Raw genomic sequence first — 27,343 nt, 5'->3', positions numbered from 1 at the left:
TGCCAGCAAAGACACTGTTGGGGGAAGGGCAGACAGAGGCCCCTCACAGGACCCCCAGGGCAGCTGCTGGGAGAACTGTGGCTCCACCTGCCGGACAGCCTCCCCTCATCCACAGGGTGGTTAATGACACTGAGCCACCACCTAAGACCCACACTGCTGCATGTGCAAGCCAGCCACCAGGATTGTTTGAGCAGGGCTTCCTGGGGAGTGAAGGAAAAGTTGGGAGAGCAATGGAGCTGCAGGGAGAGATCGCAGGGAGAAAGTCCCTGCTGGGAAGGAGGTGAACATGCGAAAGACAGGTGGGAGCTCCTGGATGCAGCTGTGCCTGAAGCCCATTTCCTGATGTTCCCGCCGTGGACAGCAAACAAGAAACACTCCCTTCCTGAAGCCTCTCTGAATTGTGGCCAAACCATGGCAACTGTGCCCCTGGTTCTCCTGTCCTCTCTCCCCTTCCTGCCAACGGGGCCTGGGCCCAATTGAGCCCTGACCCTCAAGGCAGGGAAATCAGACTTGGCTTCTATTTCAAATCTGTGGCATCAGGAGCCATTCTGATCACACCCGAACTCTGAGCTCATCAGGCTGCACCCATAGCTGGCTCAGAATGTCACTAGGGAAAAAAAAGACAAGGGACAAAAAAAGAAAAATCTGCATTTCCATATTTAAATGAGCTGCCACAGAAGGAGAAAGCAAACATCGGTTCCTTCAGAGCGGTCACAGCGCTGACCCTGGAAACGTGCCTGGGCCATACTGGCAGGACAATCGCCCTGGCAGCTGGCTCGGCCTCCTGGCTCCTCTCATTAGTGGGCCATGCCCCCACGCACAGGGCAGAGCACTGTGGCGGCAGCGGTGGCCTGCAGCTGGTTGGGGAGAAAGCTTCCAGCGCAGTGAGAGCGTGGAGCACAGCCTGCTGCCCGTGACAGCGCCGGACATACAGGACGTGCAGAAGCACAGGACGCATGGGACAGTGTTTTGCTGGCCTGACACTGGTGACCCCAACTTTATGTCTCCAGTGCATAGCCCCCTGCCCCCAGCCCCAGAGCTGCGGGCCCAAGCTCTGATTCCAAGCCCGGGACTGAACCGGGGGGCTAACAACTTCCCCACCAGAATGTCCAACCGGCATCAAGCTGGACACGCTTCAATCAGAGCACTGCACCATCCCTCAACCTGTGCCACCTACAGACTCCCCGCTCATTCCTGTCAACACCATCCTCGGAGATGCCTGAGCCAAAACCCTGTAGTCAGCCTCGATCTGTCTCCCATACCTCTCATATGTCAGCTGCAAAAGACACCATGTGCCCAGGCCAGCGTGCACCCCTTGGGGAGGGGACCTCTAACCCTGCAGAGCCCAGAGGGTGGAGGCACAATTTCCCCAGTGGGTCACTGGGAGGGGCCAATGGGCCCAGACCCACCTCCACCCCGGCCCCAGGTGCTTAGCCCTCCTTGTTGGAGATGAGACGCTTGTACTTCCTGTTATACTGCATCAGCGGGTGGCGGCCCCTGTGCCGTGACCTGTGAAGCATGGGCTCCAGGACGTGTGTCAGGCAGTGCAACCAGTGCATCCCTGTCTGGGAAGTGGCCCCAGGTCAGGGGTTCCACATCTGGACGCTGGGGCAGCCTCGTGGGCAGAGGGTCAGGCCCACACCTGAGCAGGTATGTGAGGAAGGGCTCAATGTGGTCAACTCGCCACCAGGTGGCAGTTTCTTCTCCTGGAAAACATGCCACCGTGGGGGCTCGGCCTGGCTGTGGTTGGTGGGGTGGACTTCAGAGGGGGCAGTAGCCAGGTCAACATGGGGGGGGGTGGGAGTCCACACTCCTCACCCCAGCAGGGCCTCCAGCGTGACCACCTCATGCCAGTTCCGGGTGGTCGGTGCCAGGGGCCTGTTACACCGCCTCTTCCAGATGGAAGCTTTCTGGTGGGTGTTTGCATTTGATATGAGGACCTTCATGCTGGGACCCACAATCACATGTCCACCCACATGGCTCCAGCCCCAAACCCCTTGTCTCCACCAGGTCTTTGTCCCTCCACGCCCTGACCAGCCCTCCAGGCCTCTGGGCACTGCCTCTGAACGCGTGAGTATTCTCACCTGCGCCACTTTCCTGCCCACACAAGGTGCATGACCAGGAGCTTCAAGTCCCACCCACTGGGAAGATGTGTCCTTTGCTCAGCTCCAGCTCAGCAGCAGACCCCAAAGGCCAGATTGCCACCAGGGGCTGCCAGCTCACCTCACCCCACATGGCAGGCTGTCTCTTGAAGGGGAGTCTGTGCTGTGCTCTCCATCCCCGGCCCTGCTTCCTTCCTCCCAGCCCGCAGTTAGCGCTGCACACACACTACTTGACTTCATACCCTCTGTCACAGCACAGCCGGGTGCTGAGGGCTAGCAGTAAGAGCTCTGGGTGGGTGGATGGATGGATGGATGGATGGGTGGGTGGATGGGTGGATGGGTGGATAGATAGAAGGATGGATGGACAGATGGTCACTCAGTCATGCTTCCTCCTGCATGAGAAGTTGCAGGCGCTGGTTTTGCTAGTTGCCTAGGGTTGGTGTGAATGGGGCACTTCCCCCATGGCCTCCTTGTTGGACTGGACATATTTCACCCCAAATGTCAACTGTTTCAACAATGGAGAAACCAGAGCCCCTCTGTTTGGGGGTCTGAGTGAGTGGAAAGTTGGGGTCTGTCCTCTATCCCAGCCCTCAACCAGCCTTTCCCAGGGTTCCCCACCATTTAGGGCCTGGATGCCCACTCCTTGGGCATCCTATGCCCCAATGGTTGGTGCATTTGCTGGCCTCAGGGGCCTTGACCTCAGGAATTGGCCAGGAGGGTGGCCATTAAGAGAGGGGTGCCTGGCCTTGTGTGACCTTGGGCAGTGGTGCCCAGCTCTGTACAGGGCACACTGGTCCTACCAACCTCATAGGGTAAATAGGGGGCTAATAAGATCATACATGTAATTATGGTGCTCTCCACATGGGCCACGGCCATTCTCAAACCACTGGCCCAGCCCTGGCCCTTCCTCTCAGAGGAAGACCACCCCTGAGTCTGACTGAGTCCATCCCCCACCACAGCTGCGGTGGAGTGAGTCCAGGGAAATCTCCAGAATACTGGTAGCCACAGGGTCACTGAGGCTTTGAAGGAGCCAACAACTACACAGACGCCCCCTTTATGGACCCTCCATCCTGGATGGTAAGCGACACATACTCCTCCACGGAGCCTGGGGAGGAGGGTCCCAGCCAGTGAGTGGGAGAGCCAGAACCCCCTCTGAAACCCCATTCGACTTCATCTCCCAAGGCTGGGGCTGGGGTGGGGCATCAGCTTCTCTAGCCAGAGCCAGCCCCGGGAGGGTTGGAGAGGAGCAGGGCCTGGTGGAGTCCATCCCACGGGAGCATGGACAGCGAGCCCTGGCCCAGCACAAAGGCACAGGAAGGCTTTGGTGATGAGACGATGGGTCCAGCAGCCCTCACTGACCACTCCAGGAACTCGTCACCTTGCTTGTGTCACCACCAATTAGTGCCTGGTCCTGGCACAGAGCTGGCCACCAGTCACCTTGGGTGCCGTGAGGGAGAGCTGGGGGCGCTGGGAAGAGGAGCAGGCTCTGCTGGTGGGAAGGAGGGGCATGGCCAGGTACGCAGCGAGGCTTCTGGGAGCCTGAGCTGGAGCCCCACATGCCCAGCACAGGCTGCAAGCAGCTGTGGAATAGTGGGTCTGCTGCAGCCAGAGTGCAGGTCCCCTCCCAACACCGGCTCTGAGAGAGGGCAGAGGGAGCTCCGCCCCCACTCCTCAAAGTTTCTGAAGTTCCTCTCGGGGCTAGTGGGAGGAGTAGATGCCAAAGGATCCGGAAACTGCTGTAAGGATAGGAGTGCCTGAGCCTGGGGTCCGGTCTGCAGCCTCTGCCCCAGTCTCCCAGCCCCCACCCACCCACAGACACTGCGTTTCCGTCCTCTCCAGGCCCGCAGAGGTGTGGCTGCGGGAGGAGCCCTGCTTCCCCCCCTCAGGCACTGTTCCCCTTGTTGTCACTGTCAGACGTGTGTCTGTCTAGCTGCCGTTCTGAGGCCCCAGACTGATGCTGGGTGATTTTCCCCGGTGTGTGGGTGTCTGTGTATCTGCGTGTGGGCATGTCTGTCTGTCTGTGAGTGTCTCCAGCTGAATCTGCCCTTGACCCTGTCTATCTGAACATCCCTGGAGGGAGGGGCATTCCCTCCCTTGCCTCTCCTCCCCCACCCCTTCCCGCAGGCGCTAACGCAGTTGCAGCTACTGGTGCCTTGATTGTGCCAGCGAGCACAGTGACCTCTTCTGTCTATGCAGTGCTGCCACCTCACGGTGCTGTCCGCCAGGGGGGCCGTGGGCTCCAAGCTGTGGGACACTCCCCCCTCAACCTGGGGCCCCTCCTGAGGGCCTGGTGGGCAAGCTCCCCTCCTGGCAGGGCCCACTGGCTCCCCATCTCTCCTTATGTAACTCCCCATCTGCCTGAGCCTTGTAGGTCACCCTGCCCGCCTCACTGGGCCCTGACCACGGAGAGACTGAGACCCAGAGTGCCACGCAGATGGGGGGATGGGGGCTGACCCTGACCAGAGCACAAGCTCTCAGAGGTTCCTCCTTTTTTTTCTTTAAGACGTTCCTCCCCTCAGACTTGCTGGCACCAAGGATGAAGGAGGAGGGGTCGCGAGGGTGCAGGTGTTTCCCCTACTCCTACTCCAGGGCCCCTCAGGCATCCAGCTCCCGACTCCCGATGAGGCCGGGTGGGAGGGCACGGGGCAGGCCGAGCGGCCCAGAGCCCGGCTCCAGAGCAGCACGGCGGTGCGCACCAGGCTGGCCCTTCTCGCACCCTGGCCCGGCTCCCAGCCCCGCCCTTTTCGCGTCCTGGCCGGGCTCCCAGCCGGCGGCGGTGCGCACCAGGCTGGGCCGGCGGCTGGCGGGCACGCGGCGCTGTCCGTGGTGCTGCCGGCGCCGGGCGGGGCGGGGGCGGGGCGGGGCGGGGGCGGGGCGCGGGCTGCAGCCAATGGGGCGGGCGCGGAGCCAGGCGCCGGGCGCGGGGGGCGGCGGCTGGGCACGGGGCGCACTTGGCGGCGCGCTGCACTTGGGGCGCACTGACGCTCCGGCAGCGGTTCGGGCTCCGGCTCCGCTCGGGCCGCTGAGGTTGGGCCACCGGCCCGGTTCGGGTTGGAGTACAGCCTGGACCTCCTCGGCGCTGCCCGCCCGGCCTCTGTGCCCGCGGACCATGCGCCGGGCATCCCCCGGTGACCCCGGCTGGGTTGAAAGCCCTCTCACCCCAGGCTCCCGGGCCCGGGCCCCTCCCGGCCGCCCCGCCGGCGGTCCGCGCCCTGCCCCGGGCACCGGCGCTGCGTGAGCCGCAGGGCCATGGAGCGCCCGCCGCCCGACGGGCCGCTGAACGCGTCGGGGGCTCTGGCTGGAGAGGCGACGGCGGCGGCGGGCGGGGCGCGCGGCTTCTCCGCCGCCTGGACCGCGGTGCTGGCCGCGCTCATGGCGCTGCTCATCGTGACCACGGTGCTGGGCAACGCGCTGGTCATGCTCGCCTTCGTGGCCGACTCGAGCCTCCGCACCCAGAACAACTTCTTTCTGCTCAACCTCGCCATCTCCGACTTTCTCGTGGGTAAAGCCCCCACCCCCCAACCCGCCCGAGCCCTTTCAGCGGCGGGGATCCGAGCGCCGGACTTGGGCGCCTTTCGTACGGGCACACGCCCTGGTGGGGGCGGGGCGGGCGGGCCGGCCCGGGGAGGGGGCGCCCGGGACTCGCGGGGCGAAGGGCGATGGGCGCGGCGAAGTTCCTGGCCTCGCCGCCCGCTGCGGGGCGAGGGTGAGGGTCTGGGGAAGGGGCCGGGCATGCGGGCGCTCGAGGCGCCAGGCTCAGCGGCCGCGGGCACAGCGCCGGCTCCTGCAAACAAAGGCTGTGGGGGACTTAGGACTGTGGCGGGCGCCGGGGAAGGTTTGGGGGAGGGGCACGGGATGGGGGTTAGAGCCGTGTGGTGGGAGGGGGCATGGGAAGGGGGCGGGGAGCGCTCTCACGTGTCCGGGAGCTGCTGCGGCTGCAGCGGCGCGGAGGGGGCTGGAGCGCCAGACACCTGTTGGGGCTGCGCGTGCGTCTGCCAGGCGCTGGGAGAGGGGCTGGGCGGCGGGAGCGGTGGCTTGGCCGTGGCGGAGTGCCCTCTGAATCGGGAAGAAGGCTTTCTTGGTTTCTGAACTGAAGAGGAAAGGCCGTCCAAAGCCAGGTTAGGGGCTGGGGTCCAGGGGGCGAGAGGGGGATTATCCCTCTTCCTCTCTTTGGGGCTGGGAGGGATGGACAGAGTGGACAGACCAGAGGGTGTGTCTAAGGGACAGGAGGGGGTGGGTAAGGTGAGGCTGCTGCCAAGAAGAGTGGCGACTGACAGGTGCTGCCTGTCTGCATTGTGGAGGGTCTGACCACAGACCCTGGTCTGGCTCTGACCCCCGGCCCTGCTCTCCCACAGGAGCCTTCTGCATCCCGCTGTATGTGCCCTATGTGCTGACCGGCCGCTGGCCCTTTGGCAGGGGCCTCTGCAAGCTGTGGCTGGTGGTAGACTACCTACTCTGCACGTCCTCCGTCTTCAACATCGTGCTCATCAGCTATGACCGGTTCCTGTCGGTCACCCGCGCTGTGAGTCTGGGAGGCAGGTGCCCATGCTCTCTTGGGGGGAGTGGTCAGGAGTGGTCCAGAAGGCACCAGCAGGGGATGCAGGCAGTGCCAGGTGAGTTTGGTCCCACTTGCCTCACACCTGGCATGCCAGGCACTCTATACAGCCAGCTGCCCACTCGGTAGCCATTTGCTGGCAGGAGGCACCACCTGGCCCCGGCATCAGATGTTCCTGAAGGAAGGGGGTCACTTCAGCCTCCTTTCTGGGGCAGGTGCAAAGTCTTTGGAGCTGAGGGAGGATCTGAGCCAGAGGCCCTTGGTGGCACCCCCCCTGCCCCGTGTGTGTGTCTGTGTATGTCTGTGTGTGTGTTTGCGTGTCTCTGCATCCCAAGAAGACAGGCATCAGCTCCTGGCTCCACCAGTTCCCCTTGGTGTGAGTGGCCGCCATTAGCTGGGGCCTTGGACCACCTGGGCTCCCATGACAGTACCACATGGGCATGAGGCTGGCGCACTGGAGCTGAAGTCTCCTTGCCCATATGTCTTCTCCTTGGTGGCTTTATTGGGCACCCCGGGGGCTCTCTGCTCAGGAGCCACATGTGTCCTATCTAGAAGGGCATGGGACAGAGTGCAAAGAGCACAGGTTTGAGGTCCGTAGGCCTGGGTTGAACCCCCATTTTCCCCCTTAGCCCATCCACCTGGTCTGCCCCTCCCTCCTGAGCCATCCAGAGAGGAAGTGGAAGAGCAATGGGGAGTTTAAAGACTGAGATAATATCCAAAGATGCCTGACCAGCATGTCCCCCGCAGGTCTCTTACCGGGCCCAGCAGGGCAACACGCGGCAGGCGGTGTGGAAGATGGCACTGGTGTGGGTGCTGGCCTTCCTGCTGTACGGGCCGGCCATCCTGAGCTGGGAACACCTGTCGGGCAGCAGCTCCATCCCCGAGGGCCACTGCTACGCAGAGTTCTTCTACAACTGGTACTTCCTCATCACGGCCTCCACGCTCGAGTTCTTCACGCCCTTCCTCAGCGTCACCTTCTTCAACCTCAGCATCTACCTGAACATCCAGAAGCGCACCCGCGACCGGCTGGACGGGGTCCGAGAGGCCACTGGCCTGGAGCCCCCACCGGAGGCCCAGCCCTCCCCGCCAGCCGCCCCTGGCTGCTGGGGCTGCTGGCAGAAGGGGCACAGGGAGGCCATGCCACTGCACAGGTATGGCCCCAGGATCGGCGAGGCGGCCCCTGGCACTGAGGCAGGGGAGGCGGCCCTGGGGGGCAGTGGTGGGGGCACCGCAGACTCGCCCACCTCCAGCTCAGGCAGCTCCTCGCGGGGCACAGAGCGGCCTCGCTCGCTCAAGAGGGGCTCCAAGCCCTCGGCGTCCTCCGCATCTCTGGAGAAGCGCATGAAGATGGTGTCCCAGGGCTTCACCCAGCGCTTCCGGCTGTCCCGGGACAAGAAGGTGGCCAAGTCGCTGGCCATCATCGTGAGCATCTTTGGACTCTGCTGGGCCCCGTACACCCTCCTCATGATCATCCGGGCTGCCTGCCACGGCCACTGCGTCCCCGACTACTGGTATGAGACGTCCTTCTGGCTACTATGGGCCAACTCGGCAGTCAACCCAGTCCTCTACCCGCTGTGCCATTACAGCTTTCGCCGGGCCTTCACCAAGCTGCTGTGCCCCCACAAGCTCAAGGTCCAGCCTCACAGCTCTCTGGAGCACTGCTGGAAGTGAGCTGGCCCTCCAGGGCCCTCTGCCCACACCCTGGTTTCTGGGCCACTGCCGCCTCCTCCTCGGCCCACACTTTTTCCATGTGGCCTCTCTTAGACCACCTGCCTGCCATAGGGGCAGCTTGGTGGGCTGGCTGAGGACCCTGCTGCCTGAACTGGAGTGTGAGTGGCTAGCCCAAATTCTAACTTCCCCAGGAGAGACAATCTAGGGGTCTCAGCCACAATGCCAACCTCCCCAGACAGTGTGGCAACCGTTACCGCGTGGTGTTCTTCCCAAAGCAAGTGCGTGGCGTGTGCTCCATGCTTCCTGCCCGCAGTCTGCTCTGCATGTGCGCACACCTGCACACCTTCCCCTGCTCCAGACAAGCCCAGGCCACTGGCCCTGCGGCCACCTGCCCCTTCTTATGCCCGGCCCGACTCCTGCAGCCCTCTTTCCTCCAACTCTGTCTGTCCCCAAAGTGCCAACAGCTTGCTGCTGTTCTCTGCTTTTCCATTCTGGGTGTTTCAGGAAGACAAAGAAGAAGAACACACATCTGTGAACTCGATGTTCCTTGGATGTTTAATCAAGAGAGACAAGATTGCAGAGGAGCTCAGGGCAGGATTGGCAGGTGTGGGCTCCCACGCCCTCTCCTCGTGCTGCTGTTTCCGGCTGCGCTGCACCAGCTGCTTCTGCCCACCCTGCCCCCGGCTTGGGTGCTGGGCCCGACTGGTGGCTCTGAGAGTGGCCAGAGCCCGGACACCTGCTGTCAGCACGCTGCCACCCACTTCCTCTGCTCAACCAGTGTTTCCTGGGCTGACGGGCCCAAGGGCCAGCTCTGCCCCGAGGGTCCTGAGGCCTGCAGGGCAGTCAGAGGGCCCAGGCCCGTGTCCAGTGGAGGGCCTTCACCACATTCCGTGCACCCTGTGGCATCCTGCATGCCCTGCGCCCCGGGACCGTCCAGCGGCCCTGTAGACTCTGAGGTCCACAGTAAAGTGTATTTTTTTATGGGTGCTGATTCCTGAGGACTTTGTGGGGGGTGGGCTGAAGTGGGTGCTAGGGAGACACCAGGTTACTCTTGGTGTGAGACCCAGGCCTGCCCCTCCCCTGGCTTCAGTGTTCTAAGTGGGGGACTGCAGTGGGGAGAAAGCAGCCTGGCTGGCACAACAGGGCTTAATCTTAGTAAGGGGCAGGTGCCCAGCAGTGCCCAGGGCACTCATTCCCCAAGCCCCACCCGCCAGCCTGCCTGCCCCCAGGATGAGCTGCTCATCTTTCTTGGCCATGACTTCCACCTGGGAAGCTTCCCTGCTCCTGGGGCTGGAGCTAAGGGAGGGGCGGGGAGGGGGGAGGACAGAGAGAGGGGAGGCTTCTCTGGGAGAGGAGCCGTCCTGCCCAAAGGCCTGGAGGCAGGACAGGGGTGACAATGGAGAAGGACCTGCATGATTCCTGGGCTCCGGTGGCGGCAGACCTCGGCTTTAGCCCAGGAAAGGGGCAAGGGCAGCCCGACTCAGGAGATGCAGACTCGGGTGGGAAGCCACAGGGTCCTCCCTGCCCCTCACAGGTAGCCCCTCCTCTGTCCCCACGGAGCTGGCCCTGCCCACACTTCGCTCCCCACGCAGACAGTGACAGCACAGGCAGGTCAGAGAGCCGCCTGGAGACATGAAGATGACAGCCCTCCGGCAGACTCCGTGCCACCCCAGGTGACTGCACTTCATTTCCCAGGAGCCCGGGAGACTCCTCCAGCTGGCACCCGCCCTCACACTCCCCTGCACCATGGGGACCCTCTGGTCTAGGCAGGCCCCTCCTTAATGACCAGAGAAAGGGGCTCCCTGGAAGCTGGGTGCTGCATGAGCAGAGGCTGGAGCGGCTGCAGGGGAAGGTGGTGCAGGGCCAGTGGACACCACCGTGTGGGGGCCAGAGCTCAGGGAAGCCCGGCAGGTAGCTCTGGAGGCTGATGCTGCCTGCACACTGGCCACTGGCCACCCCGCAGGCCCCACAGGCCCAGCCTGAGCCCCCAGCCCAGGGCTGTCCAAGCGAGGACAAAGGCCTCGTTCTCCGTTCTCTGCAGCAGCCCTCACTGCCCCTCCGCCCAGCCCTGCTAAATGGCTACAAATTGGAGGATAAAAGCACAGGCTTTCAAGCAATTTTGCCTTCAATCTCTGGAAAGTGCTGCTCCGCAAGGGGATGGGGGAGGAGAGAAGAAAGTCGCCAAGCCCATTGGGCCTGGCCCAGCAGCAAACAAACAAGCCAGGGGGCCTTTCTCCTGAATCCCACACTGGGCCAGAGACAAAGCCCTTCTCCCACCGCCCACTCCTGCAGCGATGTTTACTGGGCACCTACTGTGTGCCCGACTGGCTGCTAGGAGACGCGTAAACAAACATCTGGCAGATAAGTGGGGGCTGCAGGGCTGTAAACAGGGCAGAGGCGCCAGAGGAGGGTGGTCCAGCTCACAACCCCAGGTAGCCTCTCGGAGGAGCTGACATCTCCTTCCTCCCATGTTCCCTGGGCTCCAGAGGCTCAGGATGGGGAGCTCAGCAGTGCCTGGAGAGAAGTGGGTGGCCTGGCTCCCAGCAGGGCCCTGCCAGTTCTCCAGATGCAGGAGGGGCTGTGGCCAGGCTGGAGGGGCTGAGGGTCAGCCCGGGACCAGACAGCCTGTAGCATCCTCCTGCCTGGGCCCCTTGGGCTGGCACTGGCTGCAGGTGCCCTGGTGCTGGCTCTGGAGGTGCCCAGAGCAGCTCGTGTGGGTCAGGGTCCTTTCCAGCCTGGACTAAAGGCCCTAGCTCTCAGGGTGCCCAGCAGGCAACCCCTGATCTTTCAAAAAAGGCACAGTTAACCAACACTTCCTTTGGGGAGTCAGGGCCATGATGAGGGAGCAGGTACTCTGGAGCCTGAGCTGTGGGGAGACCCATGTGGCTGACCACTACCTCCCTGCATCCCCAATCCCAGCTGGACCCTCATGCCTGGGCTTGGGGGTACAAGAAATCTTTCCATCATTTACTGGAGCACCCCATCCTTGTAGCCACCCCATCCACTACAAAGACACCAAAACTGGGCTTCAGAGACAGGGTGATGCACCCATACCCAGCAGTCAGGGGACTCCACCCGCCCACTCCGCTGGGTCCTCCCTTGGGCACCATGAGGTGGTCCCCACGCACTGTGTCCTCACATGGACCATCTCTGTGCCCCTCCCTCAATGGGGAGCAAAGTGTCTGGGACCAGGCTGTGGGGCTCACGGGAGGACACTGCCCCAGGGACATGGGCATTGTGTCCAGAGCTAGTGCCCCGGTGGGAAGTTTGTCAGACAAATCTCTAAGACACAAAAATGTATTCAAAAGAGAAAGAAAGGAGAAGGGAGAATGGTGGCTTTGGATGAGAGGGTGGAGCGGTGACACTGGGAACTGCAATGGACTAAAAAATGCATCTGTGACCCCCAAAGTCACTCCAAACTTTAGTTCCCAGATTTAAACAGGACCAAGTTGATGATCTTTAAAAGCAATTCCAGCAAACCTAGCTCAGAGCTGAGCTGCAGGAGCGAGGGCAGCCCTCTGCCTTCTACCCTCTTCCCGCCCAGCTGGTCCCTCAACTTCCCGAGGCCGGCGGCCAGGCAGTGCTCCTCTCGGGCTCTCCCTGTGACCCGCAGGGTCTTGGGCTTCCTTTGAACCGTGTCAACAAGCTGTCCTCACCTCATGGCCAGGCAAGGGGGGCAGCAAGGCCCACCTCAGTGGGGACGGCAGTGGCTTTCACACCCTGGATGTCAGGGCAGGGCAGGCGCCCAGCACGATGGGAAGGGCAGAGCGTGCCACTGGCCCTGCTTGTATCTGCTGAAGCTGAGACAGATTTTTTTTCTAATATATTTTATTGATTTTTTACAGAGAGGAGGGGGGAGGAATAGAGTTAGAAACATCGATGAGAGAGAGTCATCGACGAGCCGCCTCTTGCACACCCCCCACTGGGGATGTACCCGCAACCAAGTTACATGCTCTTGACCAGAATCGAACCCAGGACCCTTCAGTCTGCAGGCCGACGCTCCATCCACTGAGCCAACCCAGTTTCGGCCTGAGACAGATTTCTAGTTCCGAGCGAGCATGCTGCTCTCCCCTGGCGACACCTGTGTGGCCACGGCTTCTGCTGAGGCCCCACTACAACAGGAGAGGTGTGAGGAAGGCATGAGCCTCCTCAGAACGAAAGGGAGGAATGAGAGAGCTTTCCAGAGACGGGCAGGGGGCGCCTCATGGGGAGTGGGGACAGGGCAAGGCAGCTGCTGCCCCCTGGGGAGCCCTGCAGCTAGACACTCTGGGAATTAGGGCTGGAAACGGGAATTTAGGAAACCCTGCATCCTGAAGCTCAGGTCCCCATCCTCAGACCTGCTTCCGGAGAGGCAACCAGGCGACGGCCACGAGGACAGAAACAAGCACCCCGAGGCAGAGGAAACAAGGCAGCAAACGCGGGGCAGCTCCGGGCCAGGTCTGCGCCCTGCCCCGTGCACACGGCCAGCCTCACACGCAGACCACGTCACCGGGCAAGGGGCAGGGCACGTCCTTGTCCATGGATGAGATGTGGACGGGGTGCCCTGCTGAGCAGCCTCAGGACAGATGACTCACAGAAGCGGCTGGAGGGATGGCAGGGGCAGGAGCGGCGGTGGCACAGGATGTGAGCCACTCGGCACCCACCACCTGCTTTTTACAAGTGTCTTCCAAGTAAAGGAAGCCTGGACACAGCTAACACAGCCATCACTCACACCTTCACTCCCCAAACGGCTGTCCTGCCGTCTCTGTGCACGGTCCTTGGGTCCCGAAGCTGCGGGGACACAGCTGAACAGGACGAGACCCTCCCCTCGGCGTGCTCCCGGAGGGAAGGCACATCTCCCTGGCAGCCACTGAGACACAAGGCCTTGGACAAGGGCCTCGTGTCCTGGGAAAGCCTGTGGGCCTGAGCGAGCCACCAGACGCCAACACCACGCTGGCTCTAGAACGCAGGGCCGGGCGTGCAGACAGGGAGCGGACCAGGCGCATGCTCTCCGGCACACGTGAACTCCTGACACCCATTCAGTGTGCTCCTTCTCCCGACTCCTCCCCGGAGGGCCCTCAGGGACAAGCCAGAGCGTTAGGTTTTATTTGGGGAAACAGTGGCTGCAGTGTGCTCTGGTAGATGAGCAAGTGGGCAGCGCGCCGCCCTCACCGACCCCTGCAGCCTGTCCGGGTGGCTTATGGAGCACCAGCCTCTTAGCTGCCACCACTCAGCAGACAGAATCTCCATGGACTAGCTGGCCAGGCCCTGGGGTTCTATGCGCTGACAATAGGCTGTTGGTGCAGGCCCAGGAGTCTCTGATCCCTGCAGGGACAGCGCAGGGGGGACCCGGCCCATGTCCTCTCGGAGCCCGGCCACCATCAGCTAATAACTCTCTGCACAGATGAGCGTCAGAAGCTGCGTCTCTGGCCGGATATTGGGTGCATTCAGTCGTGAAGCCAATGCCATGTGCAGTTCTCAGAGCTCGGCGCAGTCTGAGGACAACAGGGGAGGCACCTCATTGCTCAGATGGCGGCATCCGACACAGCACACGCCTGTCCCCGGCCGCTCTGCAGGCGTGGGGACAGCCAAGGTCTCTCAGGTCCAGCGTGACAGTCGCTCATGTGTGGGCTGGCGCTTAGGAGCCGGACCAGTGCCTCTGGCTCGGATCTGGCTGTGCTGGCTCCCTGCACACAGAGCAGCGTGGCTCCTACTACTCAGGGGTACTTCGGGGACAAGCCCATCTCAGGGGCCAGAGGAACAGGCCGAGGGCGCGGGAAGCACCGGGAGCAGGCTGCCCGGGCCTTCGAGGCGGCCCGAGCTGAGTGGGAAGGTGCACCTGCAGCTCCCACCGCAAAGCCGCGCGCTACCACCGGAACAGCTGGCGGCCCTGCGCCCGGCTGGCGGCCACGTGCTCGTCATGCAGCTCCTTGATGCGCAGCAGCAGCTCCTCCAGGTTCTCCCCCGTGAGCGCCGACAGGCCGATGGCCTTCCCGCCCAGGCGGGCCTGCAGCGTGGGCAGGTTGGCTCGCGCCTGAGGGAGGTCAATCTTATTGGCGACGACGGCGTGGGGCCGCTCAGACAGGCCTCGCTCGTACTTCTCCAGCTCATACTTCAGGTCCTCAACTTGGGTCCAGGGCTCCGGCACGGCCAGGTCCACCACGAACAGGAGGAAGCGGCAGCGCTCGATGTGTCTGAGGAAGGCCAGCCCCAGGCCGCGGTTCTGGTGTGCGCCTCGGATGATGCCCGGCACGTCCGCCACTGCGGAGACAGAGCAGGGCCGGGCCGGCTCCGGCCCGTTGCCCGAGGTCTGAGACTTCCCTTTCCAGGAACACCTAAACCCCAAGTCAATCCAGTTATTGTCTCGGTGACTCATCAGGCCAACTGCCATGAAGACATTTCACAAGATGCTTGGAAATATTTGGGTGACAGGCACAGTGACAGATCCATCTAATAAGGAATATTTATTCACCTGAATTACACATTCCAATCTTTCTGGCTTCAAAAATGATTTTAAGAGGAGGATCCAGCTTTCTGTAACCCATTAATAACTCGATTACTGATAGATTTGATTATCACAGAGTTCCTGGCGAACGGAAAGTGCCACAGAGCTACCTACCAGCGGGCTTGCTATTTTTAATGGGTTCGTTATCTTCTGGGAAAAGTTTCTCTATCTCAGAATGTTAACAGGAAAGCTCTAAAATCACAGTGGGCTCCATGACTGGCATGCTGAACAGCCTTTCCAGGTCAGGAATTTACATTCTAATTCTGGCTGCACCCCCAGGCAGATGGGGTGGGAAGAAAGTGTAAACCCTAACTGTGGCCACAGAATCACAACTGCTAACTTAGGAAAGATGCTGCTGCTTTCCAGGCAGAAAGCTGCTTGCTAACGGTTCCGAATGACCCACCTCACAACCCCACCTTTGGGAGGTCTACCTGCTACTTGCTGGTGGTCCTCATAGTGCACAATGCCCACGTGAGGGTTCAAGGTCGTGAACGGGTAGGCAGCCACGGCGGGCTTCGCGTTTGAAATGGCCCGGAGAAGCGAGGACTTGCCTGCGTTGGGGAATCCGACCTGCAAGACAGGGGGATGTGCTACCATTCCCTCCGCAGGGACAGACAGAAATCGGTGACTCTCAGAACTGGGAACCACACAGGTCAGGACCCAGCCCCGTTCAAGGTCACAGGACGTCAACTGGGGTGAGTTGTTCTCCCCTACATGCCCCACCCACAAGAAACCGCTTTCCACAGCTCAGTGGGCAAAGCACCCCCTCCTCCCACCGGGGCTCCCAGCGGTACCCACCATGCCAGCGTGGGCCATGGTCTTGAGCTCCAGGAAGAGTTCCCGCTCCTGCCCAGGCTCCCCGGAGGTGCAGGTGACGGGCGCGCGGTTGTCATTGGCCAGGAAAAAGCGGTTGCCCTTTCCTCCTGCCCCGCCCAGAGCAGCCACATACTCCTCCCCGGGGCGTGAGAGGTCAGCCACAACTTCGTTCCCCTCCTTCACCAAAGTGCCCATGGGGACCTGAAAAATAACGCAGCATTTGTCCGGGAGCAGGAAGACAATGGCCAGACCAGGTGTTTCCTGTTTGGGAGGGGGTGCAGGGCAGCACCCAGAGAGGAGCCCCCCAGAGCCACTGAGTTCCAGGAGGAAGGTCCCAGCCTCCAAGGATTTCACGGGGCTGGGGACTCCCCAGCTGTGTGCTTTTCAAACAGTGTTTCTACCCAGGAGGTGAGCGGAAGCAGCAGGAACGCCGAGCTAACGTGAGAACAGCAGTGCTCAGAGGGCCCGAGAGGGTGGGGACGGGGGCTCCTGGGCCAAGGTGAGACAGACAGGGACCCTGTGGGTTTCCTTTTTGTAAAATGTAATGATTTTGAGACTTAAAAAAAATTCTCACCAGAGGAATGAGGATATCTTTTCCATTGATTTTTAGAGAGTGGAAGGAACAGGGGGTAGAGGGGGAGAGGGGGTTAGGGCAGAGAGAGAGAAAAAGAGAGAGAGACCAGGAAATACTGATGTGAGAAAGACACATGGACACACACACAGATGTGTAGCCTCCTGCTGGAGCCCCAACTGGGGCCGGGGACTGAACCTGCAATCAAGGTACATGCCCTTGACCAGCAATCAAACCTGCAACCCTTCAGTCCGTAGGCCAACACTCTAACCACTTAGCGATCCTGCCAGGGCGCTTTTTGTGACTTTTTGAACAGGTCATACACACATGGTATAAAAATCGGTACAAAGCTCAGGCTGGGTTTGCTCTGTGGGAGATGGCTGTGGTTCAGGCCACGGGCCGCTGTGGACCACGGCTCGGCACCTGAGGAGCCTGAAGGCCTGGACTTGGGGCAGGGCATGCTCTACAGCTGGGGCTTACCCGGACGTAGAGGAGAGCGCCACTTCGCCCGAAGCAGTTTTTACTGCCACCATCTTCTCCGTCAAAGCCCCGGTACTGGGACAGGACTGAGGACAGTGACTTGAGTTGTCGGTCGACTAAAAGAGAAAACCTACATGTTTCTTTGTGTTAAAAACAAAATCGGGCCCTAGCTGGTTTGGCTCAGTAGATGGAGTGTTGGTCTGTGGACCAAAGGGTCCCTGGTTCAATTCCAGTCAAGAGCTCGTATCTCGGTTGTTGGCTCCTCCCCCACAGGGCCCTGATTGGGGCTCATGCAGGAAGCAACCAATCGATGTGGTCTCTCACATCAATATTTCTGTCTTTTCCTCTCTCTTCCACTCTCTCTAAAAATCAATGGAAAATTATCCTTGGGTGAGGATTAAAAAATAACTAAAAACAAGCCCTAGCTGGTTTGGTTCAGTGGACAGAGCATCAGCCTGCATACTGAAGGGTTCCAGGTTCAATTCCAGTCAAGGGCACATGCCCGAGTCGAAGGCTCGATCCCCAGCAGGGGTTGTGCAGGAGGCAGCTGATCCATGATTCTCTCTCATCATTGATGTTTCTATCTCTCCCTCTCTGAAATCAATAAAAATATATTTTCAAAAACAAAACAAAAACTAAAAATAAAGTCTCCATAATAATAGTGCCAACAATAAAAATAAAATAAAATAAAATACAAGTCTACTTAAAAAAAAATCGGCTGCATATTGTTAACTTTCTTTTGTCTAGTTCAGAAACATTAGGCATGCACATGGAAACAGAACAAAGCTATAGCAGAAGTTACTAAAGTAGCAAAGTGGTATTTTAAAAAGCTATAAATTCTTATCTTCTTTCAAAAAATATTACAATTTCTGAAAAATTCAAAATTACCTATGTTATAAATTTTTAAATAGCTACATTTTATTAGTTGGAAATGTTTCCAATTTAAAAGTAGTTACATTTTATTATTCAGATATTTACTAAGTTTCCAGTTTACTAGCAGCTGTGCTCAAAAGGTACGGAATAATCAATACCCTCCCCGCACTTGCCTAGATGGTAACATACATTTCCCCTCTGACTATGTTACTATAAAGTTAGATTTCCTGATAGATATCTCTGTGTACCTGGAATTCTTCTTAAATCCCACTATAAAAGTTGGGTTTTGGTGCATTTTTAAATGTAAACATTCATATAATGTAACAAAATGATATCCATACATCAACTTCTGAATTCAAACTCCTCTCAGGAAGAGGTGGAAACTTCCTGCCCCACATGTGCAGACACAGTGGTCCCGCCAGCTGCCCCGAGCACCTGCCTCTCAGGATGACGTGGCCACCGTTGCCTCCGTCGCCACCATCGGGACCCCCAAACTCCTTCCGGGGCTCACTGTGGAAGCAGCTCACCCCGTCGCCTCCGCGTCCCCCTCGGACAAGCACCCGGCGATGGTCCACGAAATGGCTTTTCTGCAGAGAGCACAGATCCGGTTCGTCACGAATGCTGCAATCCTCTAACCAAGCAGCTCCTGGAGCGCCTCTCCTCCCCACGTGGGCTTTAAAATTAGAGGCCAATGGTGCTACTATCACTAACCTCTCCTAAAGTGCAAATCTAAGGAGCAGCCCGGCAGACGTGAGAAGTGGCCGGTAAGGAAAACACACTCAGTGAGACTCAACGTGCCCAACTGGAGGAAACAGGGTTGTTTAGAAAATATTCCTGAAACAGCGTCGTCTCAGCTTCTTCAGACAGAAGCACATCACTAAAAGGCATCTTCTGGGCCTGACCGAACAGGGCTCCTTTGTAAGCTCAGCGATGCAGAGCGTGCCGATGGGAGGGTGTTTCTCTCCAGGTCCCTTCAGCTAAAGCACTGAAACCAAGCAGGTGACTGCTGAATAGCTATTGGTCCCAACAACAAGTTCAGCTACCCGAGAAGCCAGGGCGAGGCACCGAGGCACCACCCGGCAGGCCATCCAGTCCTGGGAGTCCACCTGCTTTGTGCGCTGTGTGCACAGAGACTGGCCAGCACCCGGCCCTCCGCCAGACCCAGAGCATTTGCCCCTCCACCTGATGCAGTTTGGTTTTTAAAAATATATATTTTATTGATTTTTTTTTTACAGAGAAGAAAGGAGAGGGATAGAGCTGGAAACATTGATGAGAGAGAAACATCAATCAGCTGCCGCCTGAACACTCCCTACTGGTAATGTGCCTGAAACTAAGGTACATGCCCTTGACCAGAATCAAACCTGGGACCCTTGAGTCCGCAGGCCAAAGCTCTATCCACTGAGCCAAACCGGTTAGGGCAACACAGATTGTTTTTTTAAGAAAACACAAATATTTTCAGATTTTTTGGCACCACACATAGAAAAAACATGAATTACTCTTTTAAAAACTTAGCATATAATTTTGCTGTATGCCAACATTAAAATCCATCCAATGGATGGCAAGCTGGTGTGAGCATCGACCTATGAACCAGGAGGTCATGGTTCAACTGCCAGTCAGGGCACATGCCTGTGTTGTGGGCTCGATCTACAGTGGGGGGCATGCAGGAGGCAGCCAATCAATGATTCTCTCTCATCACTGATGTTTCCATCTCTCTCCCTCTCCCTTCCTCTCAGACATCAATAAAAACATGCACACTGACGAGCACTGGAGGTGAAGCCTGGCTCTATTTCCCCGCTGGGCAAAGACGATGCCACGGACATGGCTCTGAGCACCGGTGCTTCTCCAAGTTCTGCTGGCCTGAGCCCATTAGGAGGAAACGAGATGGGCGTCTCCTGAATTAAAGTAAAGCCCACTCCTGTTTGTTTTTCCTCGTTCATGTTTTACCTAAGTTTCATCATTTTCAAGTGCTACCTGTGTCCCTTCAATCAGACAACAGGACAGATGGAGACACGGCAACGAGAACTCATAATGCCTGTGAGAGGGAAGCTTCCGTAAGTTCCCTCCCCGTCAGAAGTCTCACCAGTTTTTTCTCGGAGAGCAGTTTCTTTCTGGAGGGTTCCTTGGCGCAGTCCGCAGAGCTGAGCGAGAGCAGCCGGGGAGCGGTGCGCTGCAGGGGGAGCCGGCCCAGGGCTGCCCGTGGGGCCCGCGTCCAGCGCCCCAGGCCCTCCAGCGCGCGCCGTGGTCCTGCAGAGAACAGCCTCCCAGACATCATGGCTCCCTGACAAAAGCCACATTGGCTAAATGAGCCCCTGGTTTACACATGCCGTCACACAAACTAAAACCTCAGCGTGTTTTTGGAACAAATAAGTAAACTGCGGGCTATGACTTTCTCCCCTCACTTGCCATGCTGGACCCCGAGTCACGAGGAGTCACGTGACCCGTTGGCTTACATGCTACCTGGGGCCAGGTTTGTGTACACAGGGAATGTCAGCAAACCTCTATCGACCCTGGAAACACTCCCTCATCGAATGCAGTATCTGCTAAATGAAACTATGACAGGAAATAGGAGCCTAAAATAAAAATTACTGAAAAAATTAAAGCACCCATTTACGCAAATGCTGTGCTCTTATCTTGTGCAGCTTAAATGTCAACCTGGAAATGAAACAGCTCTTCGAACTAAGCCAACAGGTAGAATAAGTCAAAATCAAAATATTTTGACCCGAGTGACTGAAGTTTATGGGATGCAGGTAATGTAGTGCTCACAGTTGTCCCTCCTCCCCATCCATGGGGACACCTGATCCTTGGATAGTACCAAACCCTATAGATACTATGTTTCTTCCTATATATATATACACATACATACCTATGATAAAGTTCAATTACTAAATTAGACACAGTATGGGATTAATAACAATAATGATAAAATAGAACCATTGTAACAAAATGCTGTAATAAGGTCATGTGAAGTGGTTCTGGTGGTGTCTGTTTCTGTGATAACTAAGGCGGCTACTAAGTGACTAATGGGGAGTGTGGAGCTAGAAAAGGGGGTGGGGCAGAAAGAAACTACAGCAAAATATTTCATCACACTGCTTAGAACACGTTGCAATTTAAACTTACGAATTGTTTATTTCTGAAATTTCCATTTAAAATTTTAAAAAATATATATTTTATTGATTTTTTATAGAGAGGAAGGGAGAGGGTTAGAGAGTCAGAAACATTGATGAGAGAAACATCGATCAGCTGCCTCCTGCACACCTCCTACTGAGGGTGTGCCTGCAACCAGGGTACATGTCCTTGACCGGAATCAAACCTGGGACCTTTGAGTGTGCAGGCTGACGCTCTATCCACTGAGCCAAACCAACCAGGGCTTAACATTTCTTTTTTTAAAATATATTTTTATTAATTTCAGAGAGAAAGGGGAAGAGGGAGATAGAAACATCAATGATGAGAACCACCAATCAGCTGTCTCCTAGGTCAACATTCAATGACTGAGCCACACTGTCCAGGCAACATTTAAAAAAAAGAAAGAGAACCAATTCTATTTTTGAACAATTTATTTTTATTGATTTTTAGAGAGAGATGGATAGATAGAAACATCGATGAGACAGAAACATCATGGATTGGCTGCCTCGTGCGCACCCCCTACAGGGGATCAAGTCCACAAGCTGGGCATGGGTCTGGACCAGGAGCGGAACCAATGGCCTCTTGGTTCCTGGGTCGATGCTTATCCACTGAGCAACATGACCAGGCCTCCATTTAACATTCTGAATGTCAGCTGACCTGGGGTAGCTGAGGGCTCGGAAAGTGAAAGTGGGTAAGGGGCAGCCACCATAGCTGTAAGCACTGCTCTTAGTAACGAAGGGCTTAAAGAGTGTCGTCACATGTGAGGCTCTATGTCCAGAAACCAGAGAAAAGCAAAGTAAACAGAAGGAGAGAAATAATAAAGACCAAAAACAAATGAAACAGAAACCCGACCACCGAAAACGTACGGAGCCCTGCCTGCCGCTGCACACACAGGGAAAAGCACCTGGTCAGGGTGAGGGCGGCTGGGGCTGGGCAGTTCAGCTGAGACAAGGAGCGCCAGGCAAGGCTGCTGCCACCGGACAGGTTCTGCCCAGAGTCTTTTTTTTTTTTTTTTTTAATTAATATATTTTATTGATTTTGTACAGAGAGGAAGGGAGAGATAGTTAGAAACATCAATGAGAGAATCATCGATGAGAGAATCATCGATCAGCTGCCTCTTGCACACCCCCTACTGGGGATGTGCCCGCAACCAAGGTATATGCCCTTGACTGGAATCGAACCCGGGACCCTTCAGTCCCCAAGCCAACGCTCTATCCATAGAGCCAAATCGGTTTCGGCTCTGCCCAGAGTCTTAAAGGGAGCATGGCCCTGCTGACACCTGACTTGGGGCCCCTGACATCCAGACCAGGAGAGAACAAAGGTCTGGCTCCTGGTCACGGCGGCCCTAGAAAACATGATGCCCGGCGCACAGCTGACGGGATGACGTGCTTGTGCTTCCGTTCTTTGCAAAATGGGGATAACTGGTACTTAACCTTGTAGGCTTGTGAGGATTAAATGAATTAATGGTATGAAACCTAGTCTTCTATTATAATAAAAGCATAATATGCTAATTAGACTGACCGTCCTCACGGATGACCTGCCCAACGAAGCAGGGGCTGCGAGGGAAGCCTGGCTCCCAGGTACCTGTTGGCAACCAGATGGAAGCCTGGGTCGGGTCACAGGTGCCGGAGGGCACCTGGTGCTGGCAGCCAGGGTAAGGAAGGCTTACTCTTGCACACATTCCGTACATCAGGCCTCTAGTAACAATAAACACTGGCCCTAGGCGGTTTGGTTCAGGGCATGGAGCTTCAGCTGGGAGACTGAAGGGCCCCAGGCTCAGTTTCTGTTCAGGGCAATGCCCAGACTGCGGACTCTGTCCCCAATGGGGGTTATGCAGGAGGCAGTAATCAATGATTCTTCCTCATCACTGATGCTTCTATGTCTCTCTCCCTCTTCTTTCCTCTCTGAAATCAATTAAAAATATATATTTCTAAAAATCAATAGAAATCCTCAGGTGAGGATTAACACACACACACACTAAAATAAACAATAAAAATAAATAGATAAAATATAAGCAGAGTGGACAAACGCCACACGCTAGAGGGATTAAGGAAGAGAACACAAACCACATGGCCAGGAACATAAAAAGTGTCACCGAGCCCTGGCTGATGTGGCTAAGTGATTAGAGCATCGGCCTGCGCATCAAAGGGTTTTGGGTTTGATTCCTGGTCAAGGACAGGGCACATACCTGGATTGCAAGTTTGATCTCCTGCAGAGGCAACCAATTCCATGTTATAAATGTACAAACTATCTCACACTGATGTTTTTCTTTTTCTTTCCCTCCTCCCTCCCACTCTCTCTAAAAATCAATGGAAAAAATATGCCCTGAACCAGTTTGGCTCAGTGGATGGAACGTTGGCTGGTCAAGGGCATGCACCGCAGTTGTGGGCAAACCCCCAGTGGGGGGTGTGCACGAGGCAGCTGATCGATGTTTCTCTCTCATTGATGTTTCTAACTCTCCCTTCCTCTGTAAAAAATCAATTAAAAAATTAAAAATCAATAGAAAAAATAATATCTTTGGGTGAGGATTAACAAGCAACAAAAGGAGTCACCTGCTTGAGTCCTACAGGCATCAAAGGGCAAGAGAACACCAAGGAACCACTTGTGCCTCAAACTCAGCAAGTTCCTAAAAGATGCACAAAGATACAAGAAGAAATAAAAAGAACACCAAAAGCCCACAAAGAAAACAGAGAACAGAAAATGTCAATTACCCGTAACTACTAAAGGAGTCCAATGTGTTATTAAAGAACATTCTCTGTAACATAACTCCAGACTCAGGCAGCTTTCCGGTAAACTCCATCAGACATCCCAGAAGTAGTCAGAGCAATCTCACATGAACCTTCTCAGGCAACAGGAGAGGGACTGCACCCAAGCCATGGCCTGCGGCCAGGAAGCCCCAGACCCCAGATGTGACACACGGAAAGGAAACGATCAAGAACAGAGGCACACAATCCCGACAGCGCTGTGTCCAGCTGCGCCTGCACATCAACCACAGGACCAAGCAGGTGGCCGCTGGGACACAAGGCGTCATCAGCAGTGAATGCCACACTGACTGTCACACCATCTGGTACAGGTCACCGATTCCCGAGCAGGGAACTGGGATGTAACTGGGAATGGAAGGGGACGACAGAAGCCACAGCCAACACCACAATGACTGGAGAAAGACTGAGCTGCTCGCCCGGGAGGAGAGGGCACGGATGCCCTTGCCTGGGACCCCTTTTGTGCGACACTGTCTTTTAGACACTGTAATAAAGAAGTTTTTAAAGGAATTTCTTTCTTTTTAAAATATTTTGTTACTGATTTTAGAAAGAGAGGGAGAGAAACATCAGTTGGCTGCTTCTTGCACGCCCCCTACTGGGGATCAAGCCCACACCCTAGCAAGTGCCCTGACAAGGAATCAACCCCGGACCTCTCAGCACAGGATGACACTCAGATGACTGAGTCATACCGGCCAGGGCTGCAATAAAGAAATTTTTTTAAAAAAAGGAAAGACAAAATATAGAAGGTCTGGCTGTTTCCATAGAAATCTACAAAATCTGATTAGCATTCATAAATGAACCAAGAAAGGTTGCAGGTTATAAGGTTAACACACAAAAATCAATTGTATTCTTATATACAAGCGGTAACTCTAGTTACAGAAAGTTCCGGACATAAGTTCAATGACAAACATTGGAAACGCCTGCCTCGCTCTCTGTGGAATACTCTGTTGGAGCCTTTCAGGAATTGGGTCATCTAGTCCACACAGCAATTCTGTAAGAAAGTGAGGGGACTGAGACAAGGCGAAATGACCTATGCCAGCCTAGTGCTGTGAGCTGGGACAGGCACAAGTGGAGTTGAAAACAGGTTGTTAAAGGAAAAATAACAACTCACTGATCACCAACCCTGCATGCAGCTAAGCCTGCTGGCAAGTGATGCCATCTGTGCCGAGGTGGCAGAACCAGGCTTCCCCGCCCTGGCGACGACACCTGAAGGTGAACTGCAGAGGTGAAGTGTGGCAAAGCCAACCGGAAGCCTGGCCGCCCAGCATGGCCTCATTGGAAGTTCATCCCCTTTCAGCCTTTCCATTTGTTTGTAAAACCCCCTGAACCAGTACTTTCCAGATGAGCCATTCAGCTGTGTCTCACACTGTACTTGGTCTTCATTTTCCTTCTTTTTAAAAAAAAAAAATATATATATATATATATATATATATATATATATATTTTATTGACTTTTTACAGAGAGGAAGGGAGAGGGCTAGAGAGCTAGAAACATCAATGAAGGAGAATCATCCACTAGCTGCCTCCTGCACACCCCCTACTGGGGATGTGCCCACAACCAATGTATACGCCCTTGACCAGAATCGAACCTGGGACCCTTCAGTCCGCAGAAACGACGCTCTTTCCACTGAGCCAAACCGGTATCGGCTTCATTTTCCTTCTAATGTTGTACCTGTGCTATCCAGGAAGCTACCCATTGGCCACATGTGGCTACTAACTTTAAATCAATTTAAAAACTTGAAAATGTAAAAATTGTCATTCAAGCCACATTCCAAGCACTCGTAATCATACGTGGCCGGCGGGTGCCAAACGGAACAGCACAGATGGGAATGAGTCTGCCTCCACACGTTACCGGGCCAGGGGGCAGAGGACAAAAGATGAGACTGTGTACAAAAGCCTGATCCAAGTTGGACCAACTCTGACCCCAGGGTGAGGCTTTAGAAACACTAGAGCACCCAGCTGATGTGACTGTCGATCGACGACCACTCCTGGTCAGGGCAGAGGCGCGTCGCAGGCTCACGCCCAGTAAAGGATGTGCAGGAGGCAGCTGGTTCTCTCATCATTGATGTTTCTTTCTATCCCTTGCAGGGTCCCTCTCCTTTCTTCTCTCTGAAATGAAGAAAACCTTTTTTTTTTTTTTTTTTTTTTTAAAGGAAGACTGGGGAGTCAACTCAGCAAGGGCTATGCTTCAGATACAACTACTTTGTTCCCTAAAGTGTGAAGTTCAGTTCTACTGGGCCATGGGAACCTCTGCTAAACCTTGTTGTATGGAAATTTTCATATTTATTCCTTACAACTGTATGAGCGGGTACCCTGTTTGGGTTTCCAGACCCACTTCCCATCCTGCTGCTTCAGGGACCTGCCCTTGGCTGCCCTCGTCTCTGGCAGAGACTGGAGGAGCAGGAGGCCAGCAGGTGACTTCCCTGCCCCCTTCAATCCCTGCTGTCTCCGGTAACTGCCCGCCCCTTCTGCCTTGGCCTCTAGTGGTGGAAGCAACTCCAATGTCTGCTCCAGGTTGAAACACCTCCTCTACCGTTCCCCTCCTCTCCCTTTATAAACCTCCGTAAATTATCCAATGTGATGGGCCGTGATTCCTGAGCTTACATTTTTTTATTTTTTATTTTTTTTATTTTTTATTGATTTTGTACAGAGAGGAAGGGAGAGAGATAGAGAGCTAGAAACATCGATGAGAGAGAATCATCGATCAGCTGCCTCCTGCACACTCCCAACCGGGGATGTGCCCGCAACCAAGGTACATGCCCTTGACCGGAATCGAACCCGGGACCCTTCAGTCCCCAAGCCGACGCTCTATCCATTGAGCCAAACCGGTTTCGGCTGAGCTTACATTTTTAATGCCAGTTTTAAAGCGGGAGAGGCTGGGGCTCAGAGGTGACGCGACTTGCCCAAAGTTAGTGACCTCTGGCCTCACCGGCAGGGCGCTGGGCCTGTACTCACAGCAGGAATCTTCAAAATGAAGTATGCACACACAGCCATTTCCCAAGGTAACTTCAAAGGAACCAGTGTTCCGCTTCTCAGCTTTTGCTTACACAGGTCTGAGAGAACACTTGCATTTAGGAGAATCGCGTTCTGCCTCCCCTTCCTCCTTTCCGCGGGGTCCTCTCCTGCACAAAACAAAGGCACCGCCTCTGGAACGCCGATCCTCGCCTGCCCGCGGGGTGAGCACGAGACCGCCGCCCACGGCCACAGAGCGGAACTGCACCGCCTCCCTCCGCCAAGGGCGGCCGTGGTAAGGGAATTCATGGAAAACCGCCCTTGCAACAAGAATTTAATGAAATGTTTCTAAGAACAGGTGCTGCTGACGTTATTCTGTGCCACAACCATACAAAGAAGCACCCAGAGGACAATGTTTGGTACTTAGGTCCGTGCGCCAAAGAGAACAGCCGAGCTCCTTAAACGGGTGCCTGACCGCGGGGACAGGAGCGGGGCCTGACGGGTCGCTCGGGCGCACGTGCGCACCGCCGCCCGCCGGCTCCCAGGGCCGCGCTCACGCCCGGCGGCTGTCCCGCCACACGCGAGACGCGGCTGGAGGGTCGCCAGCTCGGCGCCGCGGTGCCGCTCACGGCCTCCTCCCTCCTCCCGGCGCCCCCGGCCCGCTTGGCACGCACTCACCTACTCGGGAGGGCTCGTCACTTCCGGGGCCGCGGCCGCGGCCGCGCGAATCCCTTCCGGGGGCCGGCCTGGACTGCGCACGCGCAGCGCCTCCCCGCGCGCATCCGCCCCGCGGAGCGGCGTCCCTCCAGCCTCCGGGCACCTGCTCAGGACCCGGCCCACCAGCGGGTCTCTACCTTCTCTGTCGTCTCATCTGGGTGTGGTCTCCGATGACCTCACCGGCCCTCCCATCGCATACCCGACCTTCACACTCTCCGAGCATCCCCCTCCCTCTGACCA

At 56.5% G+C, this 27,343-nt stretch overlaps 2 protein-coding genes across 10 annotated transcripts; one reads left to right on the top strand and one right to left on the bottom strand.

Annotated features, from left to right (window-relative positions):
* Positions 1 to 5,047: 5,047 nt before the first annotated feature.
* Positions 5,048 to 9,319, top strand: HRH3 (histamine receptor H3). 3 transcript variants are annotated; one of them, XM_084889045.1, is made up of 4 exons: positions 5,048 to 5,604; positions 6,458 to 6,624; positions 7,405 to 8,168; positions 8,833 to 9,319. In XM_084889045.1, the coding sequence occupies exons 1-4, from the start codon at positions 5,352 to 5,354 to the stop codon at positions 8,861 to 8,863; spliced, it is 1,215 nt and encodes a 404-aa protein (XP_084745171.1). In that variant the 5' UTR covers positions 5,048 to 5,351; the 3' UTR covers positions 8,864 to 9,319. The 3 variants fall into 3 exon arrangements, with proteins under 3 accessions (XP_084745171.1, XP_084745170.1, XP_084745172.1); XM_084889044.1 differs by having other exon boundaries at positions 7,405 to 9,319; XM_084889046.1 differs by having other exon boundaries at positions 5,145 to 5,600; positions 7,405 to 9,319.
* Positions 9,320 to 11,944: 2,625 nt separating this feature from the next.
* Positions 11,945 to 27,135, bottom strand: MTG2 (mitochondrial ribosome associated GTPase 2). 7 transcript variants are annotated; one of them, XM_084889000.1, is made up of 8 exons: positions 27,065 to 27,083; positions 26,482 to 26,556; positions 19,633 to 19,830; positions 17,992 to 18,139; positions 16,680 to 16,795; positions 15,611 to 15,829; positions 15,244 to 15,382; positions 11,945 to 14,568 (listed from the first exon to the last, which is right to left on the bottom strand). In XM_084889000.1, the coding sequence occupies exons 2-8, from the start codon at positions 26,503 to 26,505 to the stop codon at positions 14,174 to 14,176; spliced, it is 1,239 nt and encodes a 412-aa protein (XP_084745126.1). In that variant the 5' UTR covers positions 26,506 to 26,556; positions 27,065 to 27,083; the 3' UTR covers positions 11,945 to 14,173. The 7 variants fall into 7 exon arrangements, with proteins under 7 accessions (XP_084745126.1, XP_084745127.1, XP_084745128.1 ...); XM_084889001.1 differs by lacking the exon at positions 27,065 to 27,083 and adding an exon at positions 23,228 to 23,301 and having other exon boundaries at positions 19,633 to 19,826; positions 26,390 to 27,058; XM_084888999.1 differs by having other exon boundaries at positions 11,946 to 14,568; positions 26,390 to 26,556; positions 27,065 to 27,097.
* Between the last annotated feature and the right edge of the window lie 208 nt (positions 27,136 to 27,343).

The sequence above is a fragment of the Pipistrellus hanaki genome (genome assembly GCF_964339955.1).
Source record: "Pipistrellus hanaki genome assembly, chromosome: 6".
Classification (NCBI taxonomy): domain Eukaryota; kingdom Metazoa; phylum Chordata; class Mammalia; order Chiroptera; family Vespertilionidae; genus Pipistrellus; species Pipistrellus hanaki.
This window is presented reverse-complemented; position numbering and strand designations above follow the sequence as displayed.

Bases quoted from the DNA above. Each gene is read 5' to 3' on its own strand.
- HRH3 (XM_084889044.1), top strand. From the start codon at position 5,352: ATGGAGCGCCCGCCGCCCGACGGGCCGCTGAACGCGTCGGGGGCTCTG. The intron at 5,605-6,457 runs GTAAAGCCCCCA...GCTCTCCCACAG, and splicing joins CATCTCCGACTTTCTCGTGG to GAGCCTTCTGCATCCCGCTG. The intron at 6,625-7,404 runs GTGAGTCTGGGA...TGTCCCCCGCAG, and splicing joins TCCTGTCGGTCACCCGCGCT to GTCTCTTACCGGGCCCAGCA.
- MTG2 (XM_084888998.1), bottom strand. From the start codon at position 26,695: ATGAATTCCCTTACCACGGCCGCCCTTGGCGGAGGGAGGCGGTGCAGT. The intron at 18,140-19,632 runs GTGAGACTTCTG...TGCTCTCTGCAG, and splicing joins TGCTCTCCGAGAAAAAACTG to AAAAGCCATTTCGTGGACCA. The intron at 14,569-15,243 runs GTAGACCTCCCA...CTGTCTCCGCAG, and splicing joins GGACCACCAGCAAGTAGCAG to TGGCGGACGTGCCGGGCATC.